Source organism: Triturus cristatus, chromosome 10, assembly GCF_964204655.1.
Source record: "Triturus cristatus chromosome 10, aTriCri1.1, whole genome shotgun sequence".
NCBI lineage: Eukaryota > Metazoa > Chordata > Amphibia > Caudata > Salamandridae > Triturus > Triturus cristatus.
In genome coordinates, this window is record NC_140593.1 from 910,497,329 (window position 1) to 910,515,353 (window position 18,025).

The window sequence follows — 18,025 nt, forward strand, 5'->3', positions numbered from 1 at the left end:
TGTTTCCTGCCTGGAGAGTATTTAAGCAGCAATTCCCAGGAGGACTGTGCGCCATAATCAGTATTTGTTGTTGCCTTCATTGCTCCTAAAGTTCATCTGTTTGCATGTGTCCCTTTTTTGTCTTTTTCTTCTAGCATTCCTTGTACCATCTTCTTGGGAATTCCCTGCTACTTCATTCTGACCTCGCTCAATAGCTTCAATTTCATTAGAGGTTTTTTTCTGTTCTTGTCGCTTTTTCCTTCCTTGGAGGCTCATTCTGGAAAGCATCAGTTGTCCAGTGAAGTACTCACATTGGACGACACTGTGACTATTAGAAAGGGTTGTTTATATCTCAGGCAGTCCCACTGGAAGGAAGATTCACAAATCCAGTGCCCAGCCCTTGACATTTTATTATACTATGTTGATTTCACATAACCGAATTATTTCTCAAAATCAGACTTACCTAATCTTCAAAGTCATATTGACTGCTTCTTCGGTCTCTTAGAGGAGCATCTGTATTGAGCATCATATACTCTAAGTAAGCATGAGTAAGTTCTGAGTAGATACTGTAAAAAATTAAAATGAAAACAAATATCAAATCGTTTAAAAAAATCAACCCCTTGGGTGGCCGACAGGGGCATTAAAGGGATCTACAAGGGTCACTTAACTGTTTAAGTCTTCCACGTGAACGTTGTCTATAGCTCCTACTACTGTTTCCCTGTCCAATTAACCTTTCCTTTATTACGCATTCTGATTTTCCTACACGTTTCATACAACTGTTCGCTTCATTAAACCGCCTTTGCAATTCTGAATGAGCTGAAAGTCTGACCAGAGAGCTTTCTGAGCCCCCTTCTCCATACACATGACATACTATTATTTTATGGATTTCCTAAGCCTGCTTATATACAAAGAGTACAGGCTACTATACTACTTATTCAGTCAACGGAATCTACAACTGGATATTATAGATCGTGTTGTCCATCAATCATTTATGTGTGATGCACTCAGGAGGTTGAGGAATCCTCTATGTCTTACTCAAACAGATTAGGTATTAGCTGCTGGATCATCATTAATTGATATTTCAAAATTTTAAAACTCAAAATATCCACTATGTTTTCAGTTAACAGCAAAGCACTGGATTGTGGTCATCTTTCCCAGAACAGACTAATTGAAGACAAAGGCTCTCAAGAGTCCTGGTTGATTTGACCTAACTTTTCTTAACCCACAAAAAACATTCATTTAAATTTAAAGACTATGTTAATAAAATATTTAGAGCACTTCCTTTTGAACTTCTAGGGGAGGTACAGTAGACATGGATATGTTACTATTTCTGATGCACTAGACTGTGCAGATGTATCATTTTTGCAACTCCTCAGTCACTGAGAGGTATTTCAGAAGGTCCTTTGATGATGCCAGGCCACTCAAGATTGCCATTTATATCCTATGATGTCCCACTGGTGCCACCCGGACTTGACAGCTATGGGTATAAATGGACTCTGGGCCACTCAGTTTACTATCCCATGCTACTCTTGTCAGGACTCCAGAGTGCATGCAGAGATTGTCCCAATGGTCACAGAAGCTTATGAATTAAATTTCTTTGGCTAATTGGTCACCAAAAATAGACAAACTTCAGAGTTTAAGTATCACCACAAGTTTTTAAAGGTTGTGTGGAAGTCCGAATCCAATAGTTGGTACTTGAATGGTTTAAGGCCAGTCAGAACAGTAAACTGCACTACAGTAGCATGCCCTCTTTGTACATATAAAAAAAGTAGCACACACCTTCAGGTTTCGGCCTCTGCGTGCAGGGTTTAATAAATTAAAGAAAAGCAACATGCCTCCCAGGAGCTGCTCTCTCTCTGATATGGCATTGCAATGAAGAGGAGTCAAAGTGCCTTGCAGGGTCCTGCCCTTGTGCACAACTGTAAAATGTAGAAAAAAACCTGGACCACTGAGATGACCCTACGTCATTGGAATGTTGCAGTCCAGGCACCGGGGGTGACAGCTTCCCCTTCCCCTCTCACCCCGATGATTGGGAACCAGGATTTCCCTCCCTGTGGATGTACAGGGGATATCGTGCATGGGCGGGAGCAGAGACTGTCTGCCTGGGACAATAGTACGATAATGGTGCCTCAAAATCCAGGGATCAATGTGCCAATGACTTTTTGCTTCATGCTAGAGACTTGTACAGGGTGACACCTCTCTTACACTAGGCTCATAGACCAGAGGTCCAGGCCTCGGGGACTAGTGAAACCACAAAGATTGAAGATATATTTTCTCATGGTGACACAACGAAGATGCTATCAAGGTTCTATAAGACAATAGACAAACCAACCCCTCTCTCAAAGCTTGAATACACCAGAAAATGGTTGGAGAACCTAGGGCTCGACCTGACTCAGTTGGATTGAACCATAATTCGGAGGGGAGTAGCAAAATCATGTATATGTTTACAACATAGAGCCAATGCCTTCAAGGTCATGCACAGGTGGTACATGACCCCAGTCCACCTCAAGGCGATTAACGCCAGCTCGGACGATTGTTGGAAGTGATGTGGAGGGAGGGCAACTTACATTCAGATGACGTGGGATTGCCCATGGATTCTTCCGTTCTAGTCACAGGTGCTAGAGGCTATTAAGGACATAACTAAAGTCATAGTACTTTGACAGCTCAGGCAGTTTGTTTGGCCAACAAGGGTTGGTGTCCTCTGTCTTCCTCTTCGGGTAGACTACTGACTCATTTACTTTAAGCGGCCAAACTAGTGGTTGCCCAATGATGGAAGGGCCCATCTCTGCCAACCATCGAACTTTGGTGGGCTAACGTGTGGACAATCCACGCAATGGAGAAGCTTACTGCCACGCTTAGAGGCACACTCTCGACCTATGTATGCCAGGGTATGGACCCTGCTAGAAATGGGGGTCTCTAGTTGGCAATGGTTTGCACCTTTGTCCAAATAGGGACTCTTCTTCCTAGTCAGGGTAAGGGGGGGTACACTTCTGAAATAACCCCTACTCACCCCGTTGGTAGCCTGGCACGAGCAGACAGGCTTATCTCAGATGCAGTGTGTAAAGGATTTGAGCACACATACAGTAATACAGTGAAATCACTACAAATGGACACCACACCATTTTAGAAAAATAAGTAATTTGTATCTAAACTACACAAGACCAAAATGACAAACATCCACAATACAGTAATCAAAAATATAACTTTCAAAAGGTAGAAACAGTTCTGTTCAAAGCAAATTGCAGATGCAACACTCTTTACACAAAGTACCTTGGATGCGTCATGCGCACCAACAAAAACTGTTGATGGGAAGGTAATGCTTTTGGTTCCTTACGCTCAGGGAAGGTGATGCGTCGGTTCCTTACTTCAGGAGAGGTGATGCGTTGATTCTTACTGGAGGGGAGGTGATGCGTTGGTTTCTTACTGCGTGGGGACATGATGCGTTGGTTTCTTACTGCAGCCTCGGCGTTCTTGCATGTGTGGCACCCAGATGCAATGTGTGAGGATCAGGGATACACCAGTTTCTCCAGCCGCGGTCCCATGATGCGTTGGTTCTTGCAGCTGCACATCCGGGACTGCATAGTAATCGGTGCGGTGATCTCAGCCTTCCTTCCTGGTGTCCTAAGTAAACCACTGAGCCCTGCCCGATCTGGCCCTTGCTGGCCTTGATCGTGAGGCTAGCTCTCTGCAGGGCCTTCAACACTTTCCCAACGGTAGTGCAGAGGCTCCTCCCAAGTGGCACTGAACACTGCAATATCAAACAGGTAGGCGGCCCTGAAATCCTCCAGTCCAGCCAACACCTGGTTGACCAACCTCTGAAAGGTGGCAGTGGCATTGTTCAACCCAAAGGCATCACCCGAAATTGGTAGTGCCCCTCTGGGGTTGAAAATGCATACTTCTCATTGGCCCCATCAGTTAAGGCAATCTGCCATAACCCAGACGTTAAGTCAAATGTACTTAGGTACTGGGCAGCTCCCAACCGATCTGTGAGCTCATCAGCTCTGGGCATGGGGTGTGCGTCAGTCCTGGTGACGAAATTGAGAAGTTTCCATTCGATAATCACCCCAAAACGCAGTACGATAAATTTACCAAGACAATAACTGCAACAAATGTTATAAAAAGCAGTTTTTAGAGATGTACCACTAGCAGAATAGTAAAACAGGTTTTAACTCCTAACCTTTTAATTCCGAAAATAAAAAAGGAACGTTGAGGACAATTTTTGAATTTTAGGCTCTCAACAATATATGAGAGGTTTAAAAAATATTTATTTATAATAAATGTTAACAGTTTTGCAGAAAGGGGATTGCATCATATCTCTTGACTTGCACGATGACACTTTCCATCAGGAGGAGCATAGCTAATATTGCTCTTTATTGAGCATGGAAGGGCAATGTGAAGTAACCTGCTCTCAATCAACAGCAGGCAATGTCACATGCATGGACACAGAATAAATTGCTAGCTTTTTCTGAATATATGATAACCACCGACTACAGTTGCAGTGACTCATATCTGCATCTTAAATGAGTATGTTCGTTCGGCAGCCAGGCAATACATGCAACCAAGCAGTGTATGCTCTATCAAGCATGCTGGAATGTCTTCACAATAAATTAATTTGGCACATTATGGTGATTTTCCAGCTTTTCAAGATGTGGTGATGTCTCCAGGGAGTCAGGTTGCTGTTTCCACAGGACACAGATCACTGGTGTTAGAATCAAATGAGTTTATAAGCACAAGTGACCCTATCTGTCACAGCTGTTCATTGATGGCCGTGGAAACACAGATTGGTTTTGTGGAACCAAAATGTCATCAGTTTAGTTTAGAGTACTTACCTAGCTCCTTATGACTTTCTAAAATGTTTCCTGAAATATTTCAGTGAGAGAAAACACTCCAAAATGTATGCACTTGCAATGGACAAGACCCAGATGTGCTGTGCACGTGGTGATGTCTCTGTAGTCCGCGTGCATGTCTAAGTGATGCTAACCTTATCTGCGTTCTAGTTTAGAAAATACGTCAGTCCCATTCAGCAATGTGATCGTGCTACTTATGTGTGGCCCTGGGAGGTTTTCCTATACAATGCATGTGTTTGATAATCTCACGTCTACTGATACATACACTTTTCCATTGGTGTTGGGCTTGGACACTACCACTAGAGGTGACATGCATTGCATTAGTCCTTTTGACTCTTTAATAATATCTGCGTAAAAGTCCTTGCAGCTCATCCTCCACTGTCTTCCTGAATTGAAACAGTACAATGTGATGGTGTTGTGCTTGTGCTTGTGATTTGATTTTCTTGTTGATATGCAAGTGAACTTGAATGTTTGCTTTTTTGCTTTATGCTGTGAATAATGTGGGAGGTATTAATGCACAATGGGAAGTTTATCCTCAGCTAAAGGACGGCGACCATCTTCAATTGTTCCGCGGTGAGTAGACGCAGGAGACAGTTGGTGGCGATGGGTCAATCAATGCTTTGAATTTCAGTTTCAACACATTGGTCCAAATTGGTGAGGGCTGTTCTGAATTTTCCAACGCATTTTTAAAATATATATATTTCTGTAATTAACATTTCAAGAAGTAATATAGAGTGCATTCCATTGTAACACTTTTGTACAGCATAGGACAACAGGCTGTCGAATTCCTAACCATGTCATGGTGTCTTTTGACATCCATTTGTATTCTCTTACGTCAGTCTATTTCAGTTTTGGTTGAGGCCTTATCTTTATGTCTTCTGTCCTACAAATGTAGTTCAGCGATGCCTCACTGTCAAAGACAAATTTAGAGGCATGAATTACCATTAAGAGATTCAAACAGTTATACTTTTTATCCCATTCGTGATGGGCCACCGTGAACCCATTCTTGCCACTTCCATGAGATGAAGATGAGAATGGGTTTTAATATGATTCTCTTGGAAGCAGTCGACATGATCGAGATGTGGTAAGCAAATTTGTGGAAGATCTGGACAAGCTGCAAGACTGTTCACTCCTATTCCTCACTGCACGTGCATAATGTTGGGCCTTCTGGTCCTTTTCCTTTTGAGAAGTCTCTTTGGTAGGTGCCTTTCACATCTTCTTTTGTGATTCTCTTTTCACATTGCCGACATTCTTTTCTCACAAATCCACCATCAAGCTTTGTGGTGTGGGAAGGGCTGCCCAAAATAATAACATTTTGATTTACTGTCATGATCTCTTGTGATAGCTTTGATAGTGATTACTTAGGGCTTTGTGATGTAACCAGAATGATTGTGTACACATTGCAACCCTTCCCACATCAACCTTTCTCATTTATGCACTAGCTTATTAGCGAAGAAACTCAGATTGCCATCATTTGATGATTCTGAGATGGATTGTATCTTTGTTGGAAAATATATTGAACTCACAGTTATGCACAAGTCTTCTGAATCACCCATGGTGTATCTCCACATTTGTGATGCTAGACTAAAATGTGTATTGTTTCCAGTCTAGGTTTCTTCCTGTTAGAAATTTGTTGTGCGGTACATTTCACACGTTTTGAAAGTTTGGGTGGCTATTCTTTGATTATTCTACTGATCTCCTCATCTACTTATTCTACATGGGTATTCTTTGGCTTTTAGTCTGTGGACATGAGAACTATGAACAGATTTTTTTACTCTCTTTGAGAATAGGCCATTAGTCGGGCCCTTCCACAAATGTTTCTATTTAATTTTGTATACAGTCCTTTGATTGGTTTAAAATTGCCTGTCCATAAAATGGTATGCCTAACTCTTTACTTTTGAAATGCCTAACTTTAAATTAACTAATCTTCTTACTAGTGTGCCTGGCTTCTAAAAATAACCACCGTATTAATCTGAATGGGATGCTATTTGACACCAAGAAGGCTGCCTCCCAACTTTCTTCTCATGATGAGACAGAGATTACAGTCTGGCGGATCAGGGTCCACTTAACTTAACTGGTTTAACTTCTGTATTTGCACAAGTTGCCCTTTCTGTTACAATTGTTGATCCACATTCAGCGGGGCATTCTTCCACTCGTTCTCATTCCCCCTGTCCCTGGTCCCAAATGTCCTGTTTTGTCCTCCCCACCTCTAGTCATTCATCCCCGCCCCAGAGGAAGTGGTGTCCAGTGATTCAGCATCCCTCCACATAGTCCTAGTGTCTAAGTCCCTAGCTTAATACACAAAATGGGGGATCAAGTGCAAACAAAGGTCAGGCACACGTGCCTCAACACTTGAACTTATCAGTAAAGATATCTTAGTCACTTCTCCGAACTACACAGGTAAATTCATGATGCTCTTCTCCAGAAATTGTCCAGGGAGAGGAGCATTGATATATGCTGTGCTGATCTATTAGACACCTGGTCTGATCTTTTCCTATAATTCAGACATTTCTTAACAGATTCAGGAAATATGAGAGTACGATGTAGAGTTCTTCTTAACCTCAGTCTGCTGTTTCCCACCCTCTTCCCATAAGAGGAGGTAATATTGTTTCATCAATACCGAACAACTCACACTTGGCTACTGAAAGGATAAGGTTGGTGTTAGATCTGGCATCCTTGGTGTGGGTTTCCTCTGACATTTTTGCCTTCCGCCTTTTTTTTGGTGACTTCATTTTTGCTGGATTTTGGACTCTGCACACCTTACCACAGGTAGCCAGTGCTAAAGTGCTTGTGCTCTCTCTCTCCTTAAAACATGGCAGGTTTGGCTCATACCCAATTGGAATATACAGTTTACTTGTAAGTCTTTAGTAAAGTGGTACCAGATATGCCCAGGGCCTGTAAATTAAATGCTACTAGTGGGCTTGCAACACTGATTGTGCCACCCACTTAAGTAGCCCTTTAAACATGTCTCAGACCTGCCTTTGCAGCCTGTGTGTGCAGTTTTAAACTGCATTTCATACTTTCAGAATAAACCTCTGGCCAGGCCCAAACCTCCCTTTTTAATACATATGTCACTCCTAAGTTAGGCCTTGCCCAGACACAGGGCAGGGTGCAGTGTATTTAAAAAGTTGGACATGTACTTTTAGGTTTTATATGTTCTAATAGTGAAAAACTCTTAAATCCATTGAATACTGCAAGGCCTACCTCTCCCATAGGATAACTTTGGAGTTACTTATTACATTTAATAAGCTGTAATGCCCAAATGGGAACAGGCAACCATGTTTGGTGTCTGTGGATTTGTAATGAAAAATCCTCTTTTATGGTAAACTTGGATTTTAAATTACAGTTTTTAAAATGCTACTTTTAGAAACTTGGCACTTTCTTAACTTAGCCATTTTGGGCCAGATGTACAAAAAGTAGGAATTGCGATTTTCAAATTGTGATTCTTACCAAATCACAATTAGGAAATCACAGTTCCTTATATAAGAAAACTTTCATCGTCTATTTAGCCGTTCCGAGTGGGCCGCAAATTGACCTACCCGGTAAATATTAAAGTGGTAGGTCACAATTTGCGACCCTTCAGGAATTGCAGCCATCACAGAGATGGTGGCCTACTGAGGCCAGCACACCACCATGTCTGTGATTACTTTTAAATAAAGCAATCTTTTAAAAAAAATCTGTTTCCATGTTTTCCGTAATGGAAAAAGGGATGCGTTTGAAATTTAAAACATGAAACTTTGGGACCACTGCCTGCTCTTAAAATTATTTTTTCAACATTCCTATTTGCCACAGTTTTTCTTTTTTACAGAATTCTATATAGCGCAAACTTGACCTGAACAGGGTATCAGAGCGCTTTACATAGCACCAGTTGCGTTACATGAGGACACATTCATTTTTGTTAGGCACAAGGAGATTAAGTGATTTGCCCAGAATCACAGGATGTTCAGCGTCGTTGCCGAGACTCGAACCCAGTTCCCCAGATTCGAGGTCGACCGCCCTAACCGTTAGGCCAACTCCTCTCCCCACTTAAAAAATGGTGGTAAATCATTACTGTTTTGTGACCAGGATTCGGTTGCAAAACAGTAATACATACAATACCAATACGGTATTTGGAAGGGACGCCCAAGACACGCCCTTTCCAAATCCTGAATCGCAAATACAAATTGCAATTCCGTAACCAGATACAGAATCTCATTTTGCATTTTGTACATTTGTAAAGCATTTTTCCGGTTGCAAATGACCCGATTCTACGAATCGAGCCGTTTGCAAACGGAAAAATGCTTTGTACATCTGGCCCTTAGCGCCTGCAGCCTGTCTCTGGGTCACATGACTGGGTGTAGCTGACAGTTGGGCTTTGTGCATTCCTCCTAGACAGCCACATACAATAGAGGGTTTAGGTCGGTCTGTATGGGCCATCACTGGCAGAATGGGTTGGCAGAGCTTGGCCCAGCCTACTTACATTTGATTAGACTGTGTCCTACCTCCATACAAAAGGCTGCATGCCCCGTGTATTTACTCTGGAGCCAGGGAAGGGGAGGCAGGAAATCTGTGCACATCAAAGGGAAACCTGTAGAAGCTTCTCCCACTTCACAGGAGGCACCCTTTATACGTTTTGGACATCCGCTACTACCTCTCCAGTGCAGTTCTGAACCTGTAGACTCTGCCAGGAAGAGAGGCTCCTGTGCTGTTGAAAGGGCTGCCAATCTGCTGCTCTGAAGGACCGCTGCCCTGCTTGCCTATGTGAGAAAGACTGGACCTGCATCTATAAACCCAGAACCCCAGAGTGATTATGAGGGCCAGATGGCTGGCCTTCTGATCAGAAGCCTTGGAGATAACAGGCTTCCAACAACCTTGAATCTAGTACTTGGACTCTGCTGTCTGTGAGTCCTGCCCTCCCAAGCATTGCCACCTCAGTTCTGGATCCTTGGAAGTGGGACTGAAGGTGCTCTGCCAAGCCCAGCTGTGGTCCCCATCGGAACCAATGTGAAGTGCTGAGAAGCCCCGCAAAGCCTCGCCGCACAGCTGTCAGCCTCATTGGAATCGATGCAAAGCCTCGCTGCACAGCTGCAAGCCTCATCAGAACCATCTCAAAGTGACGCAAAGCCCTGCCAATCTGTGCTACTTAGCCCATCGGAACTGACACAAAGCCATGTAAAGGCTCACTGCAAAGCTTCATCGGAACCAAAACAATACAATGCAAATTCTCGCCAAGCAACGCTGTGTAGACCATGCATCAGGATGTAAGGTACCTTGTTCCGTGGGCCTAAGTGGGTCCCTGTACCTGGGCTGCGCCCCATCACAGTTGGCCTGAACTTGTGACCCTGTCCCAGTCCTGCTCGACCAGATAACCACAGTTGGTGCTTTGCTCATTTTGGCGCTATTTTCAATGAAATCATTAAAATGTCATATCTCTGGTTCTACTGATTAGAGTTTTGTCGTTTTGGCCTTGATTTATTAATTAAAGTTTGCCTTATGTTTCTCACTTGGTGTGGGATTTTTTTTGTTAAGGTTTCACTTTATTACTGTTTGAAGTGCTGCACAAGTACTTTACATAGTGCCTTTAAGTTAAGCCCGACTGTTCTGTGCCAAGCTACCAGAGGGTTGAGCACAGATTAATTTGGTATTTGCTTGTGCCTCGTCCTGGCAAGGATTTGTGGTTGCTGCTTGAGCAGGGTTTCCCCCTCCCCACTCAACCCCCCACCACCAGTAACCCAATTTCTCACAGTTGGTTGGTCAAGCCTATGAAATAATGAACATTTTGATGGGGAAGATGTAGTGGAATTAGGTATCTGTATGGGAGTTTATGGTTGACATGTCGATGTTGCTTTAATCAGCTTCATTTTGTTCCATTGTGTGAAACATCTGTTGTGCTGGTGTTTGCTTTACTAAGGTGGGGCTCCAAATCGTTACTGTTTGAGGTTATGTAGCAGCTCAGTCTTAGTTTATAAAGAGATCTAACACGTATTGATTCCTGAAGTTCCCAGTGGTCTGTACTGCTTAAAAGAAAAGTAAATGCCTGCATGCATTTCATATATTGGGGACTGACGAATATGATAATGGTAATAACTTTTGCCATAGGGCGAGTGAGTTAAAGGCAATGTCAGCCACTTATCCCCTGTGTGTTAAAAAAGGTAGGTAAACTTGAGGATATAATCGTATTTTCTACCAAGGCTTTTTTAATGAGATTTTACTTAAATTAGTGTCTGCAACTTCCTACTTTCCTGCAACACCCTTTTTCTTTGTAAGTTACAGTGCAGATTGCACGTTTGATACACAAAAACCTATGAGCTATTGCATCTCAAGAGCATATCAATACTGAATGGAAAAGAAATTGCTGTCTATAAATGAAACCTCAAAGGTATTGCCCTGAAGAAATAGACAATATTTTATTTTGTGTTGATGCTTGTATTAAGGAGTGATGTGGGGCACACAACAAGATTGCATCTGTTCGTATTTTTTCACATTCCACAAGTCAAGATGCAACCACCTGCTTCCTCTAGGAAACGCCTTTTAAGATGATTTTCAGGGCAGACAGATACTTAATTTTCTTTTTATACATTTGCTAATTGTTATTTTCTATATTCAGATGCTATGGTAGAGAGTTTCTGGGAAGATTTGTGATCCAACTTAACTTCAGGTGGTGTTATATCTTAGAATTAGTTGAGGTCCTCCATCCAAATTGGGTTTGGTATTACTAGGAAATCATTCAAATAGAATCTGAAAATGGAATTGTATTCCTTAGAAGAGAAGTCCACAGGTTGGGTGTGATAAATGCTAGATTTCTGTGGCTGATTTCCTATTTTCCAACCTTGCTCCCGCATATTCCTGGTATTTTCAAAGAAATATCTGTTAACCAAAGGATATCACAAAGTGTCAGCAATTATAGGATGGGATAACAAGTCTGTTGGGGCTGAGCTGCTCTGGTGATTCTATAACATAAGAGGTAAGTGAGCGGCCTGACTGCAAGATTAAATGTTTTCCTTTAACCTCTTCTGGAACCTGGGCATCTTCAAAGATAAAGGATCCGCAGAGGGAACACTAGGTACATCATAGCCTAGGTTACAAAATGTGCAGAACGTTTTTACATCTACATTTCATCAGCTTCACAAATCCCAGCAAGGGATTTTGAAGCTGCTACATAATTAAGAAATCTGTGCTGGCATACCTGGCTCCTTTTCACTTCCAGTAATATAGGCAGATGGCTAGTTTATGTAGCATTACTGTAAATGCTTTGTAAAAGCAGGGCTTCTAAAATATTTACTCCAGGTGCTGAAAACTGCTATGTTTAGGTTACACCAGTCATATATTGACAACTGCCATTACCCTATGAACACACTGTGCCTGCCTGCAGACAACCTACAACCATTGGAATTCTGAGTGCCATTTTTCTTTTATTTCTAGCCCTATTGCTAAGAAGGAAGTTCCTGTGGCTCCTGCTCCTCCAAAAGAGCCAGAAGTTACTTCCCCATCTAAAACAAACTTATTAACCACATCGTCAAAGGAGCTGGATTCCAAAGAGGTACCAGCACGAGAGCAGGAAGTAGTGAGTGTCGAGACTGAACAGTCCGAATCACCACCTAAAGTGGAAGTCACACGTCCAAGGTGAGGATTGAGGCATTTATATTTTCTTTTTGCTTGCATGCCTAATGGATTATTGCTTAATATTGCACTAAAAAGGCCCTACGAAGGGATGCAGGGAACATCAGTACATAAGTGTTGGACCTGGCCCTTTTTTGAAAGGTCACCCCCTAACTTATTCCTTCCTCCTCCACTTTTTTCTGAATTTGGTTTTGTTGGTATCAAGACTCTTTAAACTTTACCACTTCTAATCAGTGGTAAAGTGCATGTGTTCTCTGCTTCAAACATGGTAACATAGGCTTATCCACAATGGGCATATTAATTTACTTCAAAGTCTCTAGTAAAGTGTACTACATGTGTCCAGAGTCTGTACAATAAATGCTACTAGTGGGCATGTAGCACTGATTGTGCCAATCACTTTAGTTACCCTTTGAACATGTCTCAGGCCTGCCATTGCAGAGCCTTTGTGTGTAATTTTAAACTGCCATTTCGACTTTACACGTTAACCCTCTTGCCAGGCCTAAACCTTCCTTTTTAATACATGTAAGTCATCCTGAGGTAGGCCTTGGATAGCCCAAGGGCTGGGTGCAGTGTTTTTAAAATGTAGGGCATGTGCTTTTAAGTTTTACATGCCCTGGTAGTGAAAAACTATTAAATTCGTTTTTCACTACTGCAAGGTCTATCCCTCCCATAGGTTAACATTGGGATTACCTTATTACATTTAATAAGTGTCATTTCCAATTAGGAAAAGATTGATATTTTGAGTATTGTTTCTCTGGACTCATAATTTAAAATCGCAATGTATGGTAAAGCTGGATTTTAAGTTGCAAGTCTGACAATGCCACTTTTAGAGAACTTGTGTTTTAAGTTGAGGGGTTGGGCCTGTACTGGAACCTCAGGCTTTTAGAAAGTTGGCATTTACTTACTTTAACCATTCTGTGTCTCAGACTGTATCTGAATACACGACTGGGGTGGGTGACAACTAGGCTTTGCGCATTCCCTCTAGAAATCCACACACAAAGCAAGCATAGGTATGCCTGATGGGCCATTCACATCCCGATGGGCCATCACCAGGCTGATGGGCCATCCCGGGCAGGATGGGAGGTAAGAGCCCACATTTGCACCTGAATATGGCTGTGGCTGTCCAAACACAAAGAGCTGCATACCCCCCTATAGTAAGTCAGAAGCCAGGGCAGGAAGGGCAAGGACCTTGTGCACTTCAAAGGCCTCTCTTTGAAGTCTCCCCCACATCAAAGGCACAACTGGGTGTAAGTACTGGACGCCTGACACCACCAATCAGTACACTTCTGGACCTGTGGATACTCTGCCATGAAGAAGAGATGCTGTGCTTCAACAAAGATTGCCATTCTTCTGGACTCTGCAGGGCTCCTGCTTTGCTGTGCTGATCTGTGCTGCTGCCCTCTTGCCTGGGAGTGAGAAGGACTGGGCCTGCATCTCTACAACCCAGAACCCAGAGTGACTCCAAGGTCCGGCTGACTGGTCTCCTGTTTTCTGAAGTCTCAGGGACACAAAAGACTTCAAACCATCTTTCTTCTATACCTGGACTCTGCAATATGCGAGTCTGTCCTGCCAGGTGGTACCACCCTAGTGCTGGACCCTTGAAAGTGGGTCTAAGGTGCTCTGTCCTCAGTGGTCCAAATCAGAACTCACTGGAATTGACGCCAGGTTGCTAGAATCCCTGCAAAGCCTCGTCACGCAGTTGCCAGTCTATCGAAACTGATACACAGCAATGGCAAGCCCTGCAAAGCCTCACTGCACAGCTCCCTGGGAATGACCCAAAGCAACGCCAAGCCCCGCAAAGCTTCGCCGCACAGCTTTTCAGAACCAACTCCGGATGGCACGAAGCAGCGCTAAACAATGCCGGACAGACCGCGCACCAGGATTTAGGGTACTGTGTTCAGCAATCCCCAGTGAGTCCTTGTAGCCAGCCCCTTCTCCATTGCGGTCAGCCTGAACTTGTGACTTTGTCCTGGTCCAGCGCAACCAGATTACCACAGTTGGCGCTTTGCGCTTTAATGCACTGTTTTCACCTAATTCTCTTAAATTGCATATCTCGGGATCTACTTATTGGAATTTTGTCATTTTGGTCTTGTTTCATTTATTAACTAAGTTCTATTTTTGTAACCAGGCATGGTATATTTTTATGTTGTGTTTTATCTGGTTTACTGTTTTAAGTGTTGCACAAATACTTGACACATTGCCTCCTAAATTAAGCCTGCTCTGCGCCGAGCTAGCAGAGGGTGAGCACAGGTTAATTTGAGGTGTTTATCTGACTTACCCTGACTATGATTGTGGTCCCTACTTTAGACAGTGTGCATATCTTTACCAACTGGAGACCCAATTTCTAATAATTAGACTAAAGTTGCATCCCCATCTAAGGAGGGGAGAAGAGGGAAGAGATGTACGAACTGTACCAGGGTTGTGTAGCCCAGACATCAAGGGGAAGCGGTCAAGAAAGCGGGTGTGGGGACCTTCACTTGTACGATTTCACCAGCTCTATATCCGTCTGTGCTGTATGCTTGAGCTTTGAGCCTTTACAATCAATAAAAAGAGTTTTAAAAAAATGTTCCACTAAAAACTTAAACAAATGCAAGATTTAAATCATTACTTTGCATTAATAATGACTGAGCGGGGTATTTCATTATTGAATATTATAAACTAAATTGCACTCAATTCTGACAGATTAGGATACTGAGCACCTATGAGAGAGCAGGTGAAGTTGAAAAGAGAGAACTAGAAGAATTTCTTCAGATTTTCCCCATCGGTAGCTTAGACACATAGACCACATCAGTGCATTTTTTACCCTGTAAGGCAATCTGGCTATTTTGGTAAAATCCCCAGGTTTTTTGCTTTTTAGACATCTGAGGTTTTGGGGTACAGATACAGGCTCTGTGTAAAATATTAGTCCTTCACTTTCAGTGCAGCCCTTTCTGTTACAGGCCTACACAGGGCTGACTCTGGAAGGTGTGTAATGTGTAATACACATTATTTTTTAAGATAACTGTAGACTGACTCTGCTTTTATAGTTTCAAAGATGGACATGGATTGGTTGGTGTTCGAGAATTTCCAATCCCAATGCTTCACCAACCCTTGATTTTACTTTTATAAAGAGTATTCTGATGTATATTTCTTCCTGCAGATTCCTCACCTTTTCAATATCCCAGGTACCATACTAGATCCAGAAACTTTTTCATAGTCTTCCATGCTGGTAGGGTGCACTGCCTCTACAGAGACAGCAAAAGCGATGTCATTTTGACATCACCAAAGACGTATAGCACCCACCTACCCTACCGACCTCATTTCCTGTTTTTATGCTTATTCAATGTGGATCCAGAGCTTGCTCTGTGACAATCCGGTTACAAGCTCTTCAGAGAATTTTCGTTCCCCAAACCTACAGTGCAGTGAGCATGTCTGCACTCAAATGTTCAGGAATCAAACCCTGCAGAGACTGTGAGGGGCTACTGTTGATCAATGAGCATCACAAAATATGGCTTTGGTGTTTTTGCTTTGATCGCAACTCCAGCTCTTGTGAGTCCTGCCAAAGTATGCTTCCTAAGGCCATAAAACAGCAGGAGGCTAAGCTCTTCATGGTTAGGGCCAAGGATGATTGCTAGGGAAAACAACAATGCCTGCCTTGTTTGAGTTCACCAGGGTCCCCAGTCTTAACATCTAGCAACAGGAGGCATAAACATAAAAAGAAGAGGAGACATGATTGAGACAAGCAAAAAAAAGGTAAGTCCCCTAGATGAGATCCGATCCCAAGGAGGTGACGATTTCCACTTCCATCAACCCTGCATCACTCATGCTAACCAACCCCTCAGGATGCCCACTACCCAGAGTTTCCCACTCCAGGGACAATTTCGACATTCCTCTTGTATGCAATGTTTGAGATGTTCAGGAGTGCACTGGTCCCACCTGGGACATCTTTGGGCTCCATGGGATCAGTGGGGCTCTACTCTGTGCCATTCACCCCTTCGTGCCCCAGGTCCTGCCTCTAGTGCTGCCTCTGCCTACAATTCAGATGCTGACCTCACTTCCAAACCTGACACTGCCTGCAGTCCCTCTGCCACCCACAGCTGCCCCACCTCCATCTCTGGTGGCATAGCTGCTCAGCTCTAAACAACCCTCTCCTGATTCCAGAACTATGCCTCAGATATCCAGTAGAGAGGTTCAGTGTCTCTGTGAGAAACAACATTATAGGGAGAAACATGCTCAAAGGTCATCCGGGGGGGGTTGCTCATGGCTATCGAGCCAGCACGGCTGATACAATACTCTAGCATTCCTTCTTAGCTCCAGTTATCCTTCGATCTCCTGCCACATAATCAACCTGAATTGCAGATTGTGAACAGTTATGGATTCCATAGCACTCCTGCTTTGCTTATCAGTGTAGAAGAATGAGTACTACTGTGATCTGGCCCAGGTATTCTGGGCCACAGTGCGGCATGGGAAGCTGCGGGCCCATTGAGGTGCAACCAGATGCCAGAGGGCTGGACCTTTCACCAAGAAACTGTGGCAGCTTGAGAGGAGCAGCTCAGCTTTGTGAGCCTCTGTGAGGACTGATGGGGAGAGGCAAGCAATGTCAGACGGGCCTGAAATGCTGTGATGTGGTGATACACATAGATGAGGCAAGTGGACAGAGAGTGGGCCTCCTATGGCAGGCACATGCTGTTTGGACGGCTACATGTGTGAATAGGAGGTGAGAGGTCCGGCAGAAATGCATACTTGAAGATTGGATGGACTCTGACCAGGTAAAGAACACCCAGATGTGAAATGGGCCAATTTGGGATAGAGGAGTGAAACACACTCTGTGCCAGGGAAAACAAATCCCCACACATTATTGCTGAAACAACCATCTGCTCCTCAATACCCTGCTGAATGGCAATACCTGAGACCACAGACTTTGGCAGATGAAAATCACGAGCTAACCGAGAATGTGCCCAGGGGCAACTCATAATGGGGCAAGAAATGACAACTCATGGTCCTCAGCAGTCGAAGATTGACAAATTTGCCAGACCAACCCCTTTCAACATCCTGGAACAAGCTGAAAGAAGTGACGGAAGGCACAGAGCTGATGATGCATTCACACAAAATGAGAGCACAACAACAATCCTACAGGCAATAGAGAGCACCAGGCAGGTGCTAGAGAAACACATTGCAAAGTTGGTTTGGCCATCATCCTACTGAGACAAGACACATGTAGGAGACAAGGACACAAAAACTGAAGACTGCATTTCAGAAAAGTAAGACACCATCCCGGACCTCAGATTGGAAGTGGTCAAGTGGTCCACATCCACCAAAACGTTGCAGGGCAGAGTGGAAGATACCGAATGACAGACTGGACAAAACAACTTTCAAGAGGAGTTGGAAGGGACAGCACGTACATAATTCCCCCCAGCATTGTTGATATTCTGATTACCTGACACAGACCTCTCGGTGTGATCAATAATAGAATGCCCATAGGGCATTGACACAAAAAACCCCTGCAGTTGCCCTGCCGTGCCCAATGATCACCAGGAAAACGAAACTAAAAAGGCAGAAACACCATCCTTGAAACGGGCTGATGACTGGGTTTTCTCAACTTCAACTCAAACCAATTTATA

The 18,025-nt window shown here is 43.4% G+C and overlaps 1 protein-coding gene across 2 annotated transcripts in view; it reads left to right on the forward strand.

The window, feature by feature from the left end:
• The window catches only part of KIF9 (kinesin family member 9), a 567,914-nt gene that overhangs the window by 306,949 nt on the left and 242,940 nt on the right, over positions 1-18,025 (forward strand). For both annotated transcript variants that reach the window (XM_085630190.1, XM_085630191.1), the window contains exon 16: positions 12,228-12,428. In XM_085630190.1, the coding sequence (XP_085486316.1) occupies positions 12,228-12,428 (201 nt within the window). The remainder of the gene's footprint in view (positions 1-12,227; positions 12,429-18,025) is intronic.